At 46.5% G+C, this 22,863-nt stretch overlaps 3 protein-coding genes across 3 annotated transcripts in view; 2 read left to right on the forward strand and 1 right to left on the reverse strand.

Annotated features, from left to right (window-relative positions):
* Nucleotides 1-13: 13 nt before the first annotated feature.
* Nucleotides 14-1,493, reverse strand: cUnh11orf68 (chromosome Un C11orf68 homolog). Its single transcript, XM_079757846.1, has 2 exons — nucleotides 1,358-1,493; nucleotides 14-833 (listed from the first exon to the last, which is right to left on the reverse strand). Exon 2 carries the CDS (start codon nucleotides 807-809, stop codon nucleotides 42-44), a length of 768 nt encoding a protein of 255 aa, XP_079613972.1. The 5' UTR covers nucleotides 810-833; nucleotides 1,358-1,493; the 3' UTR covers nucleotides 14-41.
* Nucleotides 1,494-1,566: 73 nt separating this feature from the next.
* Nucleotides 1,567-6,362, forward strand: drap1 (DR1-associated protein 1 (negative cofactor 2 alpha)). The gene is made up of 7 exons (XM_079757795.1): nucleotides 1,567-1,726; nucleotides 2,335-2,407; nucleotides 2,589-2,682; nucleotides 3,030-3,161; nucleotides 4,111-4,204; nucleotides 4,464-4,546; nucleotides 4,832-6,362. The coding sequence occupies exons 1-7, from the start codon at nucleotides 1,685-1,687 to the stop codon at nucleotides 5,043-5,045; spliced, it is 732 nt and encodes a 243-aa protein (XP_079613921.1). The 5' UTR covers nucleotides 1,567-1,684; the 3' UTR covers nucleotides 5,046-6,362.
* Nucleotides 6,363-8,072: 1,710 nt separating this feature from the next.
* Nucleotides 8,073-22,863, forward strand: part of LOC307091102 (mitogen-activated protein kinase kinase kinase 11) — a 39,707-nt gene continuing 24,916 nt past the window's right edge. The window contains exon 1 of the mRNA XM_079757975.1: nucleotides 8,073-9,946. Within this exon, the coding sequence (XP_079614101.1) occupies nucleotides 9,190-9,946 (757 nt within the window). The 5' untranslated portion in view covers nucleotides 8,073-9,189. The remainder of the gene's footprint in view (nucleotides 9,947-22,863) is intronic.

The following is a 22,863-nucleotide window of genomic DNA, read 5'->3' on the forward strand; positions in this document are numbered from 1 at the left end:
CCACAAACCCCTGCCCTCCCTCCTCCTCCTCCTCCCCCCCATCACGTCACCTCCAGATTGGTGACTTTGTTTATGATGAGCGAGCGTCGCGGCACACACTCCAGGTTGAACTTGCTCTCGTAGATGGTGGGGCAGAGCCTCCAGCGGTTGTTGCGGTAGATGCCCAGGTAGCTGTACACGTCAGGCTTGTACGACAGCAAGCACTTGATGCCCGTGGAGCGGATGGCGGTGTCCAGCCGCATCACCTCCACCTCGTCGGTGAAGTTGTGGTTGTAGACGCAGATCACCTGCTTGCTGTCGGAGTGCGGGTTGTTGGGGCTCACCTTCACCTGCCACATCTTGCCGTCGAGGGTCGCCCGGGCCACGCACTCCCAGGCCTGTTCCAGCTTGAAGCCGGCCTCCAGGTGCATCAGCCACTTGCCCGAGAGGACGCCGTGGTTCAGCGCCAGCTCCTTCACCGTCTGGAAGTTGATGGGCCGCCCGCTGGCCAGCAGCTTGTCCCAGCTCTCCTGGAGGCCCACCACGTCCGCGTTGTCGGGGAAGTGTTCTGGCCCCATGACGGCGATCCAGCCCACGGGGCCCTTGCCGGCATCTTCGTCCCCGTAGCGGGAGACCTGCGAGGGGCGGTTGCTCTCCAGCCAGTCTTCGAACTCGGCCTTGGGGGTCTTGCGGGAGTCGAACACGATCCAGGGGTCCAGGTCGGCTGCCATGGCCTCGGCGGCGAAGCCCTCGGCGGCGAAGCCCTCGGGGTCCGGGATTGCAGGCGCACTCTCTACAGCCGCCACGGGCAGTACATCCTCCCCCTCCATCGTGCTGTTATGGGGGAGTTTCTTCTGTGGGAGGTTAACTTTACTTTTAATTTATTTTATTTATTTAAAAAAATATATATATATATAGAATGGTGGATGCAGCTATTCAGTGTTTTTTTTTTTGCATGTGTAACATAGAATTAATCAAATAATAAGGGAATTGGTATTCACTTATATTGCTGGAGCCAAATACACAATATTGCTCTATTTCCCACAGAGTAATTGCACTGCACCATAAAACGAGATAGTTATCGCAACGGTCTAACTTGCATTCGGGGCTACTTTGGCCTGCAGACTGCTGCAACGAAGCACGCAGTTACTTATTAGTAGTAACAAAGAGCGAACCGAATATCAATATTAATAAAGTGGATCGGGCATTGGAAACTAGAACAAAGAAAATCTCTACAAATTTAAAACCAAATACACTCGAACAATACTTATCCCCCCCCCCCGAAAAAACGTCTGGCTGTTAACTAAGTTAGCAAGCTAGCACACACATCTACGCAATGCTTGTTAATATGAATTTAAAACAACTTTAAAACGCTTACAAAAGTAGTCTGAACTCAAGGCAACGATCCGATCAGTGAGTTTTGGTTCCGTTTTCTGTGCCTAGGACTAGGGCGAAACCATTTCCGCGACTTCTGGCGAGCGGAACGAATGTCTTTCTGACCTGCGGAACCAATGTCCTCCAAGTGGCCGGAACCAAATTGTTACAGGCGGGCGGAACTAATTGTGGACGCAACGCTGAGGAGGGGGACGAGTGACGACGACGTACTGGATTGGGCTAGCCAGGTAGCTACCGCTAGCTGGCGTGAGGCGGTTTAAACACTATATATTTGTTTTTAAGTTGACTTCTCCGTGTCAATCGAAGCATAATGCCCAGTAAGAAGAAGAAGTACAACGCCAGGTTCCCCCCGGTAAGTCTACAAGTGGTGTCGCGGTGTGTAAATGTGGAGCTAGAGTGTTAGCATGCTAGCCTGCTACCTTTGAATCTGTGTTATTATCCGGCCTGTGAAGTCTGTCGATCTATCTATCTGTCTGTCAGTCTATCCGTCTGTTTATCTTTTACTTGTCTCTCTATCTCTATGTCTCTCTGTGTCTCTATCCATCTTTGTAGACGGCATGCTAACGGGTGTAACCAAGCTATAGTTAACCATTGGCTCATTAAAATAAGAGTTCCCAAGACGTGTTGTTTGTGTATGGAGATGTCTACTGTTTAAGGGGCGTTTTACTCATTGTTTATTGACATAAGTTGTAGTAAGGGTGGAAGAGCCCTGGGTAAATAACGTTGTTTTTAGCTTGATGTTAGGTAGCTGATTTTAATATAAACTGTTATCATTACAATATTATAGTCCATAGAAGTGTGTCGTGGCATATATGTAGAAACTACGGAAGTCACCACATGGATTCAGAGACTCTAGCTAGAATCCCTCCTGTGAAGCCATCAAAACACCTGGCTGTCTATAAACACAAACTGACATGGCTGCTAACTCGACTTGTTGATGATGGACTTCTTTGCCTGCAGGCGAGAATTAAGAAGATCATGCAGACCGATGAAGAAATAGGAAAAGTTGCTGCAGCCGTACCTGTAATAATCTGTATCCTTTTTGTGTGTACATCACAATATAACATTAAAACGATGACTGTAGAGAGCGAATGATTACTATTCTTTGTATTCAAATTTCATGATGGGACGTAAACACATGTGTCTCGGGTATCTTATGATATTGTTAACACAGTACAGCAGAACGCTTAGGTCCCCTTGATTCATGCCATCAGCCAGAGCTCTGGAGCTTTTCCTGGAGTCGCTCCTCACTAAAGCCTGTCACGTCACCCAGTCACGGAACGCAAAGACCATGACCACGTCACATCTGTAAGGATGAGGGGATGAGTGAGATGACTGAGTGACTGGAATATATAAATGCCTTTTATGAGTTTGTGATCATTTGCAGTGTTAATATAATTCAATGATTAAGTTCATCCACTTTTTGAAGAACCGATCTACTGTCTTGAGGGCAAGTTCTTTATTTTGAAACATAATTCAGAACGTTTGTAGTGGTAAAACCTTCATGGTCGATTCATATCGGTTATTATTGAGGCTGGATGGAGTAGAGTGTTGCATTTGTTTTGCCTCGACCTTTAGTTGAATTGGGTCAAAGTGTCTGCTGGATGCTAAACTTTCTTTTGCGTGTGTGCCGGTGTTGGTGTCCTGGTTCCCAGTAAGCAGTGCATTGAGCTGGAGCAGCAGTTTGACTTCCTGAAGGACCTGGTGGCTGCGGTCCCCGACATGCAGGGGGAGGGGGAGGAGAACCACACAGAGAGTGGAGCGGGAGCAGACAAAGTCCCCCGCAGGTAGCACACACACACACACACACACACACACACACACACACACACACACACACACACACACACACACACACACACACACACACACACACACACACACACACACACACACACACACTCACACACACACGCACACGCACACGTGCAGCGGAGCACGCACCGTGGCCGTTCTAATGGCCACCACCATTAAACTGTATTTGATGTGTAACCAACTCTGGGTTCCTGAAAGAATGAATGTTTGTTTGACCTTGTTTTCTGCAGGAAGCTGTGGCTTCGTGCTATATATTTTTGGAAGAAACTCATGGTTGTCTGAGCAGACTTGATGTCTACTTGTAGGATAAGCCCCTTTCCCTCTCTTTGAAAGAAGCATTTCTGCTGAATTTATAAATCCCGAAAGCCCGCCATGCACTATTGATAAAAGTATATATTTAATGATTGGACCATAAGCCTTGTGCTAAAGGTCAAGTGTGGGACTTCTGTTATAAAAAAAAAAAAGTTCTTTCTTTATCTGTTCTGGGCTACTGTAGAAACACAGAGGTGTTTACACATGGCTGCCCCCATTGAAGTGCAGCTTTAAACAAAGTTTATCCTCCTCAAAAACATCTAATAACTCATTTTATAATTTAGTTTAATCGGGTTCACAATTCTCAGCAGCGCTCTTCACCCCAGCCAGTAACTACGGTCAGGTCCGCTGCTGTGCATCAGTTGGTCTATTCACCATTTCATGTAAATAACCGTTTCAATAAGAGATAAACTGATTAATCCAAAGGGACTTACACTGGGGGCCATTTTGCTCAAGGATGCCTACAGGTTAGTAGAATGAATTTGCGACATGCCACCCCTACTTCAAAAACCTGGAAGCAAGCCTGGCTATCGGTGAACTGGACCTATCAGAATCACCCTCACCTCCTCATCAATGCATTGTCCCCGCTCCCCCTCTCCCTTCCTGCAGGGGCCGCAAGCCGGGCTCCGGGCGAAAGAACGGAGGAGGAGCCAGCTCCAAGGGCAAGGAGAAGAAGCTGTCGGGCACAGAGTCGGAGCAGGAGGTCGGTCATCGCAGGGCCTGGAAGGATGATCCAACTGGTCCTAATAAATGAATGGCTGAACTGTGTGTGTGTGTGTGTGTGTGTGTGTGTGTGGAAACCGGATGAATGGAGTAAAATGGGATGAATGGATGAACATCCCTTCATGAGTGTGTCCATCCCACACGTGACTGGAGGAACCCTGTGCATGGGTGAGCGGTGGGAAAGATTGAACTGTACTAACCGTCGAATGGATTGTGTGCCTCCGTTGCCATGGTTACAGGACGACTCGGAGGACAGTGAGACGGAAGGGGAGGAGGAGGACGGATCCCAGTCAAGCACAAACATGGCGTCGCGCTTTCACAGGTACCCCCGCACAGAATGGCTGCGATAAGATGTCTGCAATTTTAAGATTTTTTTTCGGTATCGTTACCAGGCAGGCAAGATCCATTGAGCCACAGTTTACTTTCAGTAATGTCTAGTTTTTTTTTAAGAAAGTGGCTCATTGGGCGCATTTGTGGCGCACTTTTCAATTCAAAAGAGCTTTATTGGCACGGGAGACAAACATTGACGCTGCTAAAGCAGTTAAACAAAAACAAGACATGTAACGTATAAGAAATGTCAACGTAAACATCCCTGTTCCCTCCCCAGCCCGGACGCCCCGCCCCAGTACCTGCACATGGCCAACATGGCGGCCGTGGCCCCGGCACCTTCGATGCCAGACGGGCCCCCGCCGGGTACCATGCCCCCGGGCTCCTTCGCCCCCCACCCCTCCATGGTGGGAGCCACGCCCCCTGCCCCGCCCACCAGCGTGCCGCACAAAGAAGCAGAGGATGACGACGACGATGAAGACTATGACTCTTAGCCTCCCCCCCCCCCCCCCCCCCCCCCCCTCCCTTTGTATACACCAATCAAAAACATGCGCACACTTTCTCTCTGCTTTTATCCCCCTTTTTTATTTTCACTCTTAAGTTGGTCCGTTCAAAGCTGCTCGGAAGAAAAGGGGGGGGGGGGGGAGGTTTTGGATCGCAGCCCCCTCTCTTCCTCTCTTCTGAAGAAACAGAAAAGATCCCACACTGGCTGAGCGACCACCACCCCCCGATACCGGTGTCGTGTGTTCATTGTGATTTTTTTTTAATTTCTCATTTCAGGAGACCAAAAATAGGAAAAACCTTTTTTTTTTTCTTTGTAGAGATGAACTCGACTGTCTTATTAAGATGCCCGTTATTCTGATTTGGACTCAACCCTCCTCCTTTACACTCAAATATATATATATATTTTTTTCTCCTCCATTTTGGTTTGCCCACTCGCATTTCTCTGTTCTCTTTACATTGGAGCGCATCGGTCCTCTGCTTCACTCAAGCCCTCAGGTCGGTTCCCCAAATGATCATGATGATGAAGAATCTATTATTAGCAGTCGAAGCCTTAGAACCGGACAGTATTGATACTGTTCATTGACGGTGTAGTGCAAAAAAAAATTAGGAGCGCTAGCCAAGAGTAGAGCAGTTCATAAGGGAGTGCTAGACTAGGTCAGTGTGCCGTTAATCGTTATCAACTGAAAACTATGGAAACCAAACTCCTTTTCAGGCTTTGTTGTGTCACTTGCTGCTGGTCTAACCACCCCCCCCCCCCCCCCAATCCCCCATTTTAAATCCCGATTTTATGAAGATTTTAGGTTTTTCTTTCTTTTTTCCTTTCTTTTTTAATGTCTGTTAGTGATGACCGTTATTCCATTGAATCGTATCGTTTATCTCCCCCAACATTTGAGACTAGAGAGGTCTACCACTGGCCATACCACGTCAGGTAAAATACCTGACGTGTGTGAGTCTCAAATCATTACTTTGTTTTTAAAGTTGTACTTTACTTTCTCCCGACATTTTCTTCAAAGTCCCGCCCCCGATTATTTACCTTTTCGTGTTTATTTTCTTTTAAGGTATTTGGGTTCCTGAACGTGTTTTTTCTTTCTTTTTAAATACATTTCTCTGTATTCATTGTTTTTTGTCTTTTTAGTTGTTTTTTTAAATTGAATTGAATGCATTAGGGCTCCCATTTATTTGTACGACTAAACATTAAATGGTATTAAAAGAATAAAAGTGGACAGTGGAAAATTGATACTGTCTTATAAAGCTTTTAACATTCTTTTCATTTTGTATGGGTGAAATAAAGTTTGGGATTCAACTAAGAAAAATACGAAAATGAGTGGATGCCTTTTTGTTTGATAAATAATTCTGACTTTAATTTCGATTTGGAACTGATGAATAGCGTGATATTCATGTTCCCGAGATGAACCAAAGAAATTCAATTCAATTTGATTTGTATAGCCCTTAATCACCAATACAGTCTCAAAGGGCTTAACAGGCCAAATATGTATCGAAGAGTTATATAGCGAACATCTGAGTATGTAATGCATGCACTTCCTTTTCCACAGTCCTTAGTTGCCACCCATCATCTTTAGTCTGAATAGTTCCAAGCAAGGGCGTAGGAACCGGGGGGGACGGAGGGGACGTGTCCCCTCCAATATCGGAGACAGGCGCATTTGTCCCACCTAAAAATTATACCGGATCTGTCAGGTTTCCGATATGTGTCCCCCCCAATGTTAAAGTCCTTCCTACGCCCCTGGTTCCAAAGATCCAATATGTAAACAAACGAGCCCATCGCACCGTGTCACCAGGATGTGGGCCCCGAACAAACCGCCCATCAATAGTTGTGTCGGAGCGCCCGGGTCACTGACTGGTAGCAGGTAGATCCAGAGAAGAACGCCCCCCCCCCCCCCCCCCCCCCCCCCAACCCCCATCTACCCAACCCCACATTTGGGTTTGGTAGCGCAGCATCTCTCTCTCTCTCTCTCTCTCTCTCTCTCTCTCTCTCTCTCTCTCTCTCTCTCTCACACACACACACACATTTCCCCCACACACCCACAGTCTCTCTGCTCTGGCCACAAAAACAACTGCATCCTTCCTGCACAAGCGATGATTCAGCGGACTAGCTAGGCGGGCTGCGATGGAGTTTACACGTCCACCGACCTCGGTCGACCGACGGGTCTGCACGAGGAAGGCGTGGCGGCATCAAAGAGTTTACAGACAGGAAACAACCCTCCACCCTCTCGCTCTAACACACACACACGCACGCGCGCACACGCACACGCACGCACACACACACACACACACACACACACACACACACACACACACACACACACACACACACAGCAGCCGAGGCCAAAGCCGGACCCCCGAAAAAAAGCCATCATGGGAATGTTTGAGGACATAACAGAAACGTCAGAACCTTTGTTTGGATACCTTATAAGACACATTCATGTGGTGTCAGGTAGGCAAGTTTGGAATGTGAACATTGAGAATTTTTCTAGATTAATATCTGTGGCTTTTGGAAGTGGATTTAGGTCATAGTCTTTTGATTGTCCGTCATTTAAACCATATTTATACAAAATACAACTTTAACATTCAAATATTTATATAAACTTAAATAACTGAATGGACTTATTACTTCATCAGTATTATATTATTATTGTTTATGTGGTGTATCATTATTTGTTTGATAGTATTTTGATTAGCATTTTGTATTCATTATTTTGAGAGCCTCTACCCCAATTTCGTTGCACTTTGTGCAATGACAATAAAGAGATTCTGATTTCATTATTTGTGACTTTGTAATTGCATATTTTTTACTTTATACATCTTTATTATTTTTTATTATGATTAGTTATTTTGAATGTTTTCATATTACTAAAAAAAAACATCTCCCTCCTCTCTCCGCCAGAGCGCCATTAGTTGTGTTTAGTTTGTCATCTGATTCTTTTCCTGTTGGGAAGAAAAAAGTTGCACAAACCCCACCCCTCCGTAGCGACTGCAGGCATACGGAGAGCGGTCCGAGTGGCTGGCCAGCACACACCACCGGGGAAGGAGGAACACCACATAAGTAACGCTATGGCCTATATAACGTTGTGCTTCTCGGTTATCGACAATAATAACAACAACAACAAACGCCACCGTTCACGCCACTGAACTTTCGTCGCGCCTTGGACCCAGAAGAATAAGTTGTATCATAAGTTTCATTCTGGAAAGTATTCTGAACAAGTGTTGGATTTCTCCTTCCTGCCTGCGGCCAAATCTCGGAATAGTTGCGATGTCCGCACTGGTATTGTATCGCTCTCTCTAAACGTGTATCTTCGTTATGCGTATTATTGTGAAGTGTTGGATGCTGCGGACGATCACATAATGGATACGGGTGAACGTGTTGAGAGGACGCGACCAGAAGAGCCGACCCTGTTGTCCGAGGTGCTGTAGTGCTTCACGGGGGAATTGGCGAGGTCCGAAGGCTTGTCGTGGAACCTCGGCTTCGTAGAGCTTGAATGCCTCCTTTCCTGCTATTCTTCTCCACTTCTTGGCACTTCCTGTGCTGCTCAGTGCACTTAATGGCTAAAAATACAGACCGTTCAACCACCACGGACAGCTAAATGCACTTGAAACAATACGCTTGGATTGATAATGTGAACGTTTCCCAGTGGAGGTTGTCATTTAGCTGGAGGTGATATATTGGTCCCCTCCATTCAAATGAAGGAATAAGTGGAGCTTATCTATTGAAGGTAAGGTGACTATGTAGGCTGCATATTGTGTTCAAACTATACATTGGGGAAGTCCCCATCCCATTAGTTTGAAGAGAGAGGAATTCAATGGGGACATTGAGCCCTTAAACCCCCTTGGCAGAATCCTTGACATTAATTGTTTTGTGGGACGATGGCTAATTTAGACAGACACTCAGGCTGTCAACGTTGGCCCGAATGAAAGACGCTTGCTATTGTCTTATTCCATGAACCCTCTGTAGCCTACTACTCTGGCAGGGTATTCAAAAGCAGTCCGCTGGTCCCTGATGAGCCAACAAGAAAGTCGGGAACCGGAGTGCGGCGCAACACAGAGTACTCTTTTGTACTTTATCTTCGACGCCCCGGGCCACAGACTCAGACCCAGTCAAAACATCTGGCGGAGGGCCTCATGGAGCCGCTGAAGAGCATGTTCACGCTGTCCAACTGGAAGAACCTGGACCAGTCGCAGAAGGGCAACTTCTCCAACCCGGTGTGGACGGCCCTGTTCGACTACGAGGCGTCCTGCAAGGATGAGCTCACCCTGCGCAAGGGCGACCTGGTGGAGGTGCTGTCGCTGGACTCGGAGATCTCCGGCGACGAGGGCTGGTGGGCGGGCAAGGTCAACAACAAGGTGGGCATCTTCCCGTCCAACTACGGCTCCTTCAAGCCCAACGGCTGCGGCTTCGGCGCCCTGCCGGCCGGCGGCGTGGTGGTGGGGGAGCTGGCGCCGGCCGTGGTGGGCGCCTTCGAGCCCAAGGCGGTGGACTTCCGGGAGCTGACGCTGAAGGAGGTGATCGGGGTGGGCGGCTTCGGGAAGGTGTACCGGGGCATGTGGCGTGGCGAGCTGGTGGCGGTGAAGGCAGCGAGGCAGGACCCCGACGAGGACATCAGCGTGACGGCGCAGAACGTGTGCCAGGAGGCACGTCTGTTCGCCATGTTCACGCACCCCAACATCATCGCGCTGAAGGGCGTGTGCCTACGCGAGCCCAATCTGTGCCTCATCATGGAGTACGCGTCCGGGGGCCCGCTGAGCCGTGCGCTGGCCGGGCGCCGCATCCCGCCGCTGGTGCTGGTGAACTGGGCGGTGCAGATCGCCCGCGGCATGCTGTACCTGCACAACGACGCCATCGTGCCCGTCATCCACCGCGACCTCAAGTCCAACAACAGTGAGTACTAGGGCAGGTCATAAGTATCCCCTGACCCGCAGGTCTTAACAACAGTGAGTTCTAGGGCACAACATGGCTAACCCCAGGTCTTAACAACATTTACTCTGATAGAGTTTGGGGTAGTCCAACAACAGTGAGTACTAGCTCAACCATAGATAACCCTAACCTGCAGGTCCTAACAACATTAGGTACTAGAAAATCGGACCCCTAGCATGTCAGTCTGACAACAGTAGGGTACAATCCTCAATCGTCAAGTTCTAGCACACGACTTCCACAGAGACCTTATGTCTGAAAGGGTAAGGAGGAGGTGGTTTGCTACGAATGTGCTGTTTTGCTTTTACTTCTGGTTGTTTTATGCCAAGACTTGTTTTGGGAGGTTGGCATAATAGCCCAAATGTTAATTTGTACGGCTATAAAGATCACCAGGTGTCACTGAATAAGTGAATGTTGCTGCCGGTTCGGTAAACTATTTTCAGCATCCCCTATGCAAGCAGTGGTGTAGAGAGAGACCCACTGTGTAGCTCTGCCATAGCCGTCTACATAGAAGTAATACCCAGAGGCAGCAACAGGCTGCCACTAGACCAAGTCACGGGCAGAGGAATTAAAGTCCAGCAAAAAAACGGCTGCCAGTTCACGCGCTATCGGTATCTCTGCTGCTAACCAGTGGAATTCCCCTGACTCGGCACAGTGCAGTGTTCTGAGTCAGCCGGCGATACAAGCACTCCCCAGTTTGCCACCATGTCGCGGATTACAATGAGGAGTGCAGGAAGTATTTGCTAGGTGGCCAAGAAAGGTGAGGAGGAAGCTTGGCAGGAGAAGAACACGGTGTACAGGCTCCAACCAAGGCCAACAAAAAATGAGGCCATTTTTGCTTTTTCATAAGCAAACGTTGTTGGTGACAATGTACAACAAATATACCTTTTCGTTTGTGTTTGCGGAATCGATGGTGATTATGGAAAAACACATTTCAGGATCACAATGACTATTAGGTTGTCATACACAATTTGAGAAATGTGTTTTCCTAGTAAACGCGTTACTCAGTCATGTGAATGTCACTGGTCTGGCTGGTGCGTGAGAGCACACAGCTGACCAAATTCAAACCGATATTGTGAAAGCCCATCAAAAAAACAAAAAACAACTAGTCACCGTGACAACCAGCAAGATGGTTTCCTCTGGCGATGACTGGCCCATGACAATGAAGTTGTAGTGTAGGCGAGGGAGTTGGACTCGCATATCTGATGATCATTTTATTAACACATTCTTATCTCTCTCTCTGGCCTGCCCTGGGCATGACCCCACTGCCAGACACCCACACTGCACTACAGGGATTCCTGACTGTTGTTATTATGCTTCAAACTACTGCTAATGAGCTTGGTGACTATCTTTATAGGGACAAACCTGACCCCCTGGACTCACAAGTCAGTCTCTAAATGCTGGTGACAATCTCCCAGGTTTTGTTGCTGAAATTGGGTTGGAAAAAAAAAAAACCTGCCTTGCAAAACCAATCAGAAGTAAAGTCTGAAGGGCAGACATGCATAATGATGCTGTGACATGCAGAAGTCGTGTGCGCCAGTCAACACTGTCCTACCCTATCGTCCTTCTTGTCCTGGGCTAACAATATTTCATCAAAGTCGCCGGAAGTCCTAAATATATGGGGTCAGAACAGTCTCATTAATAATGAATGCACAGAGAAGGATTCACAAATGTATTTTGTGATTTATATATAAATTACTCTCTTCTCACAAATACATTTCAATGCACACACAAATGGATATTGGTATGTAAAAATGTAAAATAAATCCATAAACAAAATAAGTTTCACAAACACATTTCTGATCCACACACAAATGTGTCTTGTTTTAAATAAATGTAATGTAAATCCATAAATATATTAATATTTTTATTTTTTTGCAATTTTCATCAAAAATGTATTCGGATGTTGTTACATTAATATACAAACTGTTGAACTTGAATTAACAAGACGCTTTTTATTTGTGAACTTGATTGCATTTGTGTGTGAAGCATCATCCCCTGTAACGGGTGAGGTCAGGCAAGGTTTCCATCACTCATCCACCCTCCGCACACACACTTCACAGGGGGGCCCTTTGGTTGTAGTACCTGTATGTGAAGTCGGACGAGGTGAACACATAGCCATAGTCTCTGGCCCTGCTGCCCTCCCTCCCCTCCGTCATGGGGTCGGGTCCCTTCCCTGTGTGTTTTCAGTTGTGTTTCTTCCTCTTCTCCTCGGGCCTGTCCCAGCTTGTCTCCCCTCCTGCATCTTTCAAGCTTCTTTTGTTGTCACCAGAGCTATATCCTGTTGTGGGGGTGGTAGCGGGAGTGGGAGGGAGACAGGGACGGGTGAGGTTATATCAAAAGGAGCTGTGTTTGGTAATATCGTGAGGTTGCGTTGGAAACCGGCCGTCGACATCTCAAACACAAAGAGGATCCGGTTGATTCGCAGTATCGCACACTGTTTATAGGCAGCTCCAGAGAACTGTTTTGAAGTCTATCGTTGGAGGTTAGGGGGTCCGACTCCTATATTTTGCAGTCATCAAATTGTTGACATTGAGTTAAAACACCACAGTGATGCTATTTTTAATCCAAACGTTTTAGCAGTGGAGGCTGGAGTCTAGTCTAATGCTGGATTCAACGAGATCGCGACCACACAATACTCCATCCTGCAGCTTTCAAGTTATGCGCTTGTGGCCGGACCACAGCGTTTCAGACCCGATCTACTTGAATGGTGGTGGGCGGTGATGGACAGATGTTTCACCAACCTCTTGCTGGGTAATATTCGGAAGTGCCTCCCCCTACACAAATCTCCGAGTCCTACTCTGGTATAATTGGTTGGGTGTTTGACTCCTGAAAGGTTCTGGGTTCGCACCTACCCGCTCCTTAAAGGAGACATATTATGGTGTTTTCCCAACAAGTAAACATAGTATTTGAGTTCCAGAAAACATGTCTATGAAGCTGTTTGCTGGAAATAAATTTTAGGAAAAAGAATAGCCTACCGCTATTCCCCTCTGTTTCAGTCCCTTCAGAATGCGCTGTTTCTGGTGTCTAGCTTTAATGCAAATGAGCTGCTGCCCATTGACCAATGAGCTGTCAGACTGAACCACAGCATGGAGTTGAAGGGATTGTTGCTGTTTGCAGACTCCTGGAGCTCTATATTTATATAATATAATATAATTTAATAATAATATTATATATGGGTATTTATATAGTATTATATCTAATATCACGGCCAAAAGCTATGTGCGGATGTTATTATGAATCATAAAGACTGCGTAGGCGGGGTACTTTCAGAAATGCATATCTCACTCAAAAAATCATGTACAGACTTTTTTCAAAGTTTGTAAGCGTGTGGGAACACGCATACAAAACAACACCCCAAATCCCAGGAAAAGTGTTGTTTTCATAATATGTCCCCTTTAATAACATGTAGCTGAATTCACTGCTTGGCCCTTTGGATAAAAGGAGACAACATGGGAAATAGTAGCTTAGCTTAGAGACATGAGACCAAATGTTGGCATCATAGTCATCATTAAAGGGGAACTCTCGCAATAATGGATTTAAATCAAGCTATCGCAAGAGATGGGGATGGGGGGGCTGCTATTGGTCAGGGAAGATCCGGGATTGGTTGGAAATCAAAGAGCCCAGCTTCAGCAGAAATGTCAATGTTGTTTCTTGCTTGAATATTTTCTTTGATGTTTCCCTCAGTCTCTTGCTTTTTGCCATTTAGTGAACAAATGGATGCATCCCTTGGCTTGTTTACCTTCAGGCAAACCCCTATGTGTGTGTGTGTGTGTGTGTGTGTGTGTGTGTGTGTGTGTGTGCGCGCCTTCTGTTTATGTGTGTGTATACGGGCCTTCTGTTTGTGCTGTGTGCGATAACTGATGCACTCCCTTGCTCGCTCCACATGCACTGCACGGTTGCACTCCCTTGGCGTTCAAACTCCTTCTCCGACCCATCCACATGTAGCCGTTTCAGCTTGGAGATGAGGTGATTGAAACACAGATTGCACAGAAGGCATCCAGGTACAGGAAATAAGGGCGTTCCCAACCCTGATACACTTCCTTCAACTGCAGTGGACTGTCTTTCCTGTGCGGATGACAGGAACCCGGCATGTTTTCAGAGTAACCTCCTCCACCCCACTTTGATTCAATAAACTGGATTACCAAAATGGGGTGGGCTTTGGTATTTGATTCAGTGTGTTTGAAGTGGCTAAGCCCCCCACTAGTGTCAATTACCCAACGTTGGTGAGAAACAAATCTCAAAGCCACTTGAACACCCGAATCCTAAGCATGCCATGCCGTGAGATGGGGAAAAACAGTCGCTTCGTCAGGAAGCAGCAACACCCATAACGCCCGTGGGGGAGAGTAAATAGGAGGAAAACATATTTTGTGTGTGCGTGTAAGCCGTGTATACATGCGCTGTGCCATTTAGACTGGCACAGTGGAGCAGAGGGGGAGTTGAGATCCCAGCCGGTGTGTGTGTGTGTGTGTGTGTGTGTGTGTGTGTGTGTGTGTGTGTGTGTGTGTGTGTGTGTGTGTGTGTGTATGTGTGGTGCCACAAGGCCCTGACTTATGAGTGACGAGTGAAGTGTGTCATTTGTAGCTTAGCTCAGCGCTCTTTGATCTCCAGGCAGGAGGATAGTGTAGACGTTGAGGCTGTTCTACTCTACCCATCCTTGAGACACACCCAAACCCCTACTTATCTGTCTGTTAGAAGACTGTGTGTGTGTGTGTGTGTGTGTGTGTTTGTGTTTGTGTTTGTGTTTAAAGCAGAATGTAAACAAAAGCACCAATGGAAGAACTCCACGGTAAAGGTCAGAGTTCGAAGGTTGCATGTTCTGCCGGAGGAACAGATAAGGACTCGGAGGAGGCCCAGCCCGGGGAAAACAAGGTTAGGGCCATGTGGAGATGTGCGGCCTATTGTTTTCTTGCAATGGAAAAGTCTAGTCTGGGGGCGCGGGTGTTTGATTTTAAGTTAAATGTGTCTGCGGTCTACCGGTAGAAATCCTTGAGCCAGATGTCTCTGAATTCACTTTAACGTCACCTTAGAGAGATTTCAACTGCTAAATCATGACTAAGTGAATGATCAACGGTGCGGCTGCTAGGTCAAGGAGCCTAATCTCGGACCCAACAGTCCTACGATGTTACAGCAGGACTTCTGGGGGGGAGGCTGCAGAGAGCTTGGGCCGGAAACCAACATCTGAAGAGGCGGAGTTTCGCCTTGTTTCCTGTTTCATGACGGAGATTTCTACCCAGCGGAAATTCATTTGTTTGAGTGGATGAAGCTTTCAGAAGGGGGTTTAACTAATTGTGCTCTCCATGGTGTTGAAAACCTTAACAGACAATTCTTTAAAGTTTAAAGATTTCGTCCAGGATTCAGCTCATCTTCAGACTATTCATATGAATCAGATGTTTGTGAGAGTATAACTTACAACTCTCACTGATTTGTGAGAGTATAACGAGCCTATTGACATCAAAGGCAAAGGCTCTAGGGCCCAAACTGTTTTGTAATCCAAATCAACGGTGCGGTCCAAAATATGTTTTATTTGTGTGTTGATAGAGTGTGATGGAACTGTGTTCGGTTCGTTTGTGTGAATGTAAGCAGGCGTCATGACGACGTCACTGGGGAAGAGATAAAAGGCTGGTGTGGTTGGGGAGGGGTGAGGTGGTGTTAGAAATTCGGACCTCACAGGAAGTGTAGCGGATTCTAAAACTTGGCCCAAACTCTAGAACCCCACCCACTTGTGATCGAACCGTGTGAAACTTTACTTTCACCAGCGAAGGATTCTTGGACCCGCTCCTTTTCCAGAACCACAATTTGAGTTTGCTTCCAATGCACAAGCATTGTTTTAAAAGTCACCCTATTGGCTCCTGCTTGGTTTTCCGATTTCGCATCAATTGTAGACTGCTTCGGTCAATACTAAAGGGGCTAAGTGGTAAAATGCCAAAGTGCTTAAAAGGCTGTATGCTTACGGTGCTAATGATGCTAAATGCTCAACACTCAAAACCCTTGTCAGCCAAACTTGAAGGATAAGGCAAAGGAAACCCCCCAACATGTTTATGATTTGACTTTGACTTATTTAACGGGATTTAACATAAGCCACATTTATGCCACATTTGCTCGCGTGCTCCCCCTCCAATCGATTTCCTTTACTCTCTAAACACGTTTGCTTCCAAAGTTGGTCGATGACCTCCCGGGTTGCCATGGAAACCGCAACATTCTGGTGGGATGAGACCATGTGTTAATAAGTGACCGTTTTCAAGAACAGCCCCCCCCCCCAACCTGTGTTTCACCTGACATGGTAGACTTTGAACACACATTCATCAACCCTCACTGGGAGGATGTCAATTAGACTATTCTTGTTTGTTTTAAATTAGAAAATTGGAATGCTAATTCTGATGATAATCATCACTTGTATTAAGTTTATAAGCGTTAACTTGTATGAATAAAGTGAGATTTAAAAACATAGTGGGAATCTTAAGAGGAGAAGCGGCCTTGGTTTCGCTACCTAAGTTGATGTTTCGTGTGCTCTAATTGTCTTCCCTCTCCCTCCTCCTTTTGAACACACACACACACACACACACACACACACACACACACACACACACACACACACACACACACACACACACACACACACACACACTATTTGCCAGACTGTCTGTCAGCCCCTGGCCTCGACCTTTCTGCTGATAGCAGTGCAGGAGTGTGTGTGTGTGTGTGTGTGTGTGTGTGTGTGTGTGTGTGTGTGTGTGCGTGTGTGTGTGTCGGTCACGACAATGCTCCCGTTCTTCCTGGGGAAAGCCCCCGCCCCTGCCAACATTCTCTGCTCGCCCACAGGCCCGGAGAGAGAGGGAGAGAGACATAGAGAAGTAGTGGAGCAGAGCAAAACATAGGGGTCAGCCAGTTTCGCAGGAGGGAGAGGGGGGGTTCTAAATTGAGTTGGACTGAAGAGGGAGGAGCAAGATTAAGGTGTGCCAGGCAGGTAGTAAGGTAAAGGTGCAAAGGCATTCTAGTGCTATTTGCTAGCATTAAGTTGACACATTTAGTTTAATCCGAAGTGACTGGCATTGAATTCAGTTCAATGTCATTATGATGGGGTTAGACAGTGAATACAGAGACAGGTCATTAAGGAGCAGGTAGGGGTTAGACAGTGAATACAGAGACAGGTCATTAAGGAGCAGGTAGGGGTTAGACAGTGAATACAGAGACAGGTCATTAAGGAGCAGGTAGGAGTGAGACAGTGAATACAGAGACAGCTCATTAAGGGGCAGGTAGGGGTTAGACAGTGAATACAGAGACAGCTCATTAAGGGGCAGGTAGGGGTTAGACAGTGAACACAGAGACAGGTCATTAAGGAGCAGGTAGGGTTAGACAGTGAATACAGAGACAGGTCATTAAGGAGCAGGTAGGGGTTAGACAGTGAATATAGAGACAGGTCATTAAGGAGCAGGTAGGGGTTAGACAGTGAATACAGAGACAGGTCATTAAGGAGCAGGTAGGGGTGAGACAGTGAATACAGAGACAGCTCATTAAGGGGCAGGTAGGGGTTAGACAGTGAACACAGAGACAGGTCATTAAGGAGCAGGTAGGGTTAGACAGTGAATACAGAGACAGGTCATTAAGGAGCAGGTAGGGGTTAGACAGTGAATACAGAGACAGGTCATTAAGGAGCAGGTAGGGGTTGGACAGTGAATACAGAGACAGGTTGTTCAGGAGCTGGTAGTACTTAGGCAGCATCTTGCTGAAACATTCCTACTGGTTAGACTGGGACATCAGGGGTGTGGAAGAACCCAGTACCTTTTGGCTGGGAGTTGAACATTATCCATCCCCTCGCTGGGTATGTTTTCCAACGACGAACGATCGCTGCAATACAAGAACGAAAATGGCGTTGAGGTTGAGCGGACCCATCAGCCAATCAGAGGTTATTAACCCAGGTGTGGATTGACTAGGCTAAACGCACACGCACGCACACAAACACACAGCAGGTGCAACTGTTCTCTGATTGGGTAGTAGGGAGCTGAAGGGGGCGGCGCCATAGTCAAGGGGACGTGGATGAATGCGGCCCATTATCAGAGACTTCATTTCATCCCCTGGTTCTTTGTCTCTTTTACACCCACTCTTATCTCGCTTTGTGAACTCCCATCGCATAAAAAACACAAAAAAACACACACACACACACACACACACACACACGTTACGTCACGTTGTTGCTTTGGCGACGGTGGCGACGCAATCACATGATACTCCAATGGATGGTGCTTCCTCCATCTCTCTGTCTCTCAGCTGGTTGTCTGAAGGAGTTGAGCGTGTGGGGTGAGACTCTGCGTCTATGGTGTCTTTGTGTACAGTATGGCGGGTGATGATTAATTGTAATGAACTTGCTGGCTCAATCGTCACCAAAGCCTGGACCAGGGCGGGGTGTTGTGTTGTCGAAATGTTCTGTATCACGAGCAATGCCTCTACCTGGCTACCGACTCTGAGTAACGAATCACGATTTTCTGTACCTTACTATTACTATTGTTGAAGAAAAAAGATCTACGTATAAAGATATATAGAATGGCCAATCTGCTTCAAAATCATTCAGCAGTTCGGTTAGGTTTCGTGCTCCATGCGTTTTGGTTTTCACCTTGAAAGTTTTGTACCACGCCCTGCCGTGTACCTGCCACGAAAGTGTTCAGACATTTCTTATTTTCTCTTTCTCTCTTTACTTCTTTCTTTTTTCTTATTTGACAAAAATATATATTTTTGTCCCTCACATGATTTCCTGGGACTATACCGGGACCCTGACATTTTCAGAGTTGATGTTCAAAATCCATCCACAGGTTAGCCACAACCTAGCGATAGCCTGGTAGCGCGTTCACACACAGACATACAGACGCAGACGCAGACAAAAACACACACACAGAGTCGCATTGTTTCCCAAGCGACCGTCAAACAATTCCAAACAACCGTTGTCATGGAGACCTGCTGCCCCTGTAGCATTGTTTTTTTTTTCTTTCGTTGATTTGTCCCAAGAGGAGAAGTATCAACATAACGTTTCAACATTCCATATCAACATTCCGTATCAAAATTCCATATCGACAAGACAATCAGACTCAGGGAAGATGCAGCCCTGGTTAAAGGGTGACTTCTTTACCGAACTATGTGAATGCAGGTCACTGCTGATTTTCAAATCAAACAAATATAGCATATTTTAGCCTCATAGCATTATTGGCTATGATGAGTGTCGATGAAATCAATAGCAGGTCTTCCATCTTCAAATGGGTCATTTATTACACGTATTTGTGCTTTTAAGAGTAACCAATCCCTAATTCATCACTTGAATCAAAGAAGGGGTGGGTGATAGGTGGGTTCTACAGAATATGTTTGCAGAGACAGCAAAAATGGAGGTGATTTAAAAAGTTTTCCAAAGCTTTGACGTCCCCTATCCATCAACGAGTCGACCCATATTCACCAGGTCAACTCATCTCAGCAGAGCAGACCCATTCTGAGAGAGGGTCGCTGTTGGTTGGTCGTAAGAGGAGAGAGAAGTATGCGCTGAACGCTGCGAGATGTATCGAACACACTGTGCACCCAAGAAACACTCTGCAAATTCCAAATGCACAAGCGAACAGACTGTGGATTGCCTAAACCTTATTTCCCCGTAAGTAAACTTTAAAGAGCTAAATTCCCTTGTGTCAGGCTTATCAGCGTCGTAAAATTATTTGATGTTCTTGCCAAGCAAACTGTGGAATGCCGTTTCAAGGTGCCGATTGAATCCACAAATTGACGCTAGGCATACAATGTAATCTGTAATAAAACAACTCAAACAGGCAATATCTTTCCTTTTCCACCTGTGTAGGCGAAGCCAGGCAATTAACATTCTATACTGCGGTATATAATGAAGGTAGGGCTGTTTCATGGCCAACATCCGTGGACACTGAAAGCGGTTGTGTTGTAAATGGGCTGCATGTATATAGCACTTTCATCCAAAGCCCTTTACAATATTGCCTTGCTCAGGGACACGCGACACTCCTTGGCAACCTTGCGGTTAACAGCCAAACCCGCTCTACCTCCTGAGCTCCTGCCGCCCTGTTGTGGAGTTTTGCGTTTGCGTTGTGTTTTCCCTTAATGAGCTTGTGCTTTGGGAGCTCTCAAAGCGTTTTGGATATGGCGGTAGGTTCGACACGTCCCAGCCAGTGCAGAGAGCTCTGGGTGAACTGAACCCTTGCCGCATCCAAGAAGTGATGCAGACGAAAATAGCCTAGCCTGCATGTGAGATTTGCATGTGAACTGCTCCGCTCGCACATGCAATCGTGTGTGTCGTCTGAGTTCTCCATTTCTGATTTGACCTCGGTTAACTCTGTCTAACGGATCCAAAATGGCTACCGTTCACTCAGTGGTGAGCGGTCGATGGGTCTTGTCTGTCCGTCCGTCCTCCCCCCTTCGTCTTTCCCCTTTCCTTTCCTTCATGACCGTCTTTCCTTTCCTTCCTTCGAACACCCACTCCCTTCCTTCTCCATCTGCTTTATTCCTCTCTTTTCTGTTGTTGTACTCTTCCCTTTCCGCTTGAGTCTGGCTGCTCCTCAATACAAACAACACACACCCCGCTCTCTCTCTGTCTCTCTGTCGGTTCCTTCTTCTTCTCCTGTTTGTGTGTGGTCACATGACACACCTCTTGACCTCCTCTTCCTGGAGCGTCTGGCCAGACAACAGGCCCAACAGGAAAGTCCCCTGGACATTTGTATTTCATGTTGTCCTAGCTTTTTGAAACGGTCACCCTGGGAGTTGTAGTTTTGTAGTCTTGTATTCACTTATTGGAAGTACTGGCTAATCAACGCCAACAACTGCCAGGAAAGGCTCATGTACCTTTTTAATTTCATGTTGTAGCTTTCTTTATGAACACCCTGGGAGATGTCTTTTATTCTTTGAGTCACTTCCTGGAATGGTGTGTGCAAGCAGGCGGTGGAACAATGTAATTCTGTTCGTTTTTTTGGTCACTTTACAAATGTGAACAGAACTTTGTGCTTTATGTCTTTTGGGTTAAACCAAAGAACAAATGCAGCTCTACTAAAGCAGGGTTCAGTTTGGGGCACAGCCTGAGTTCAACTTGGTTCTAAAAGCCTAAGGCCTTTGACTTATCTCTATCTCTCTATGTATAATCTATATCTCTCACCCTCACCCCCCCTCCCCCAGGGTCAGAAGCATTCAACATTGACTCTGACACCAGGAATTGATTTCCTGCCTTAGGGTTAAGCAACAGTTTTCTCTCTCCCCCAGCCCGACTGTAAACATAGGGGTGGGTTGGGACTCTGTCTTAGTGGCCCTGACTTAGGAACACAAGGCTGGTGTTAAAGTGGAGGTTTACATCGCCGCTGCATGGTGCAACAGCTTTGGGTCTTTCTGCACCTGAAGTCAAAGAGATGAATGTTATTCCTCTAAATGTTCACCTTCGACGTCATTACATTCATAGACCTGGATGTAACATTTAGCTAGGCATGGCTAACGACACGAAATGCATACATTGTTAGCGTGTAGCATTAGCAATGTACTGTAACTTCATTGTGCTGGAGCTTTGTCCCCTTACCTTGCCAACCGAGCACACACACACACACACACACACACACACACACACACACACACACACAGGCCTGGTAGACAAAGCGACCTCCGGCAAAGCATTCCATTGTGACATCCAAAACGCTGCCACTGGATATTCCCAGGCAGGATGTCTGTGTGTGTGAGAGTCTGTCTGCTGGCGTGTGTGTGAGGCTCCGTGTGTGCTTGTCGTCGTGGCTGCGAGAGTTCATATTTGTGTGTTTCACGTGTGTGTTTCACTTTCATGTGACATAAATATGGATGATATTTATGGACTTGGAAAAACTCCCAAAAACTGCAGAGAGAGAGAGAGAGAGAGAGAGAGAGAGAGAGAGAGAGAGAGAGAGAGAGAGAGAGAGAGAGAGAGAGAGAGAGAGAGAGAGAGAGAGAGAGAGAGAGAGAGAGAGAGAGAGAGAGAGAGAGAGAGAGAGAGAGAGAGAGAGAGAGAGAGAGAGACTCAACTTCCCCATAATCACTTGCATTCCTTCCTGTGCCCTGCATACTCTCCTTGGTGCGCATGGCTAGTCCTGTGTGTGTGTGTGTGACCTTGTGTGCTTGCATGTGTAGCGGATACATGATGTATGTATGCATGTTGCAGGAAATCATTCCAAACGTGATCATGTGATTTTGAGTCAATATCGTTTTTCTTTGTTATTTATTATTGCCTTCTCTGTTGTCATCTTTCTTCTTCTTGCGTTCTCCCTTTCTCTGTGAGCTGTTGTTTAATTATCCTACAGACCTAGTGCTCTGAATCCTATAGCTACCCTGCCGTCTCTTTTCAGTGAATTCCATTCAGAATCGTTGCAACGCTATCTATCGTAGCTACTCCAATATGTGATTGCATGCTTGAGATTGTGGTTAGCCTCACCTTGGTGAAAAAACATTTGCAAAATGACTAAACATTAAGTCATTTTGGACTAGGCAATCCAAAAATGTATTTAGATTGTTGTTATCTATTGTTCTTCAATTGTTCTTCTTGTTAATTTCTAATATGGAAGTAGACCTTTTCCACCTCTTCTTATGGTGGCAAATGTTATTCTCTTTGTTTGTGGCTTCTGCTTACCTTCCGAATGCATCTTTAACGACCCTGCCATAACCCTGTTTCTACCTCTACGTCGTCCACATACTCCATACCGCTTCATTGAAGACTTCCAACCCATTGGATTACAATGTGGATCATCATCGTCGTCGTCATCGTCTCCATGATCAGAGTTCAGCAGGTTGCGTGTTTAACCGAAGGAGTCATGTAAGGAAGGCGTGAGACTCAAGGCAAAGGTCACGTGGCAGACGCCATTGGTGATGGCAAGAGAGGAGGGAGAGAG

This window comes from Pollachius pollachius (assembly GCF_949987615.1).
Source record: "Pollachius pollachius genome assembly, chromosome: 20".
In the NCBI taxonomy this organism is placed as follows: domain Eukaryota; kingdom Metazoa; phylum Chordata; class Actinopteri; order Gadiformes; family Gadidae; genus Pollachius; species Pollachius pollachius.

Bases quoted from the DNA above. Each gene is read 5' to 3' on its own strand.
- cUnh11orf68 (XM_079757846.1), bottom strand. From the start codon at position 809: ATGGAGGGGGAGGATGTACTGCCCGTGGCGGCTGTAGAGAGTGCGCCT.
- drap1 (XM_079757795.1), top strand. From the start codon at position 1,685: ATGCCCAGTAAGAAGAAGAAGTACAACGCCAGGTTCCCCCCG. The intron at 4,205-4,463 runs GTCGGTCATCGC...CCATGGTTACAG, and splicing joins GCACAGAGTCGGAGCAGGAG to GACGACTCGGAGGACAGTGA. The intron at 4,547-4,831 runs GTACCCCCGCAC...TTCCCTCCCCAG, and splicing joins ATGGCGTCGCGCTTTCACAG to CCCGGACGCCCCGCCCCAGT.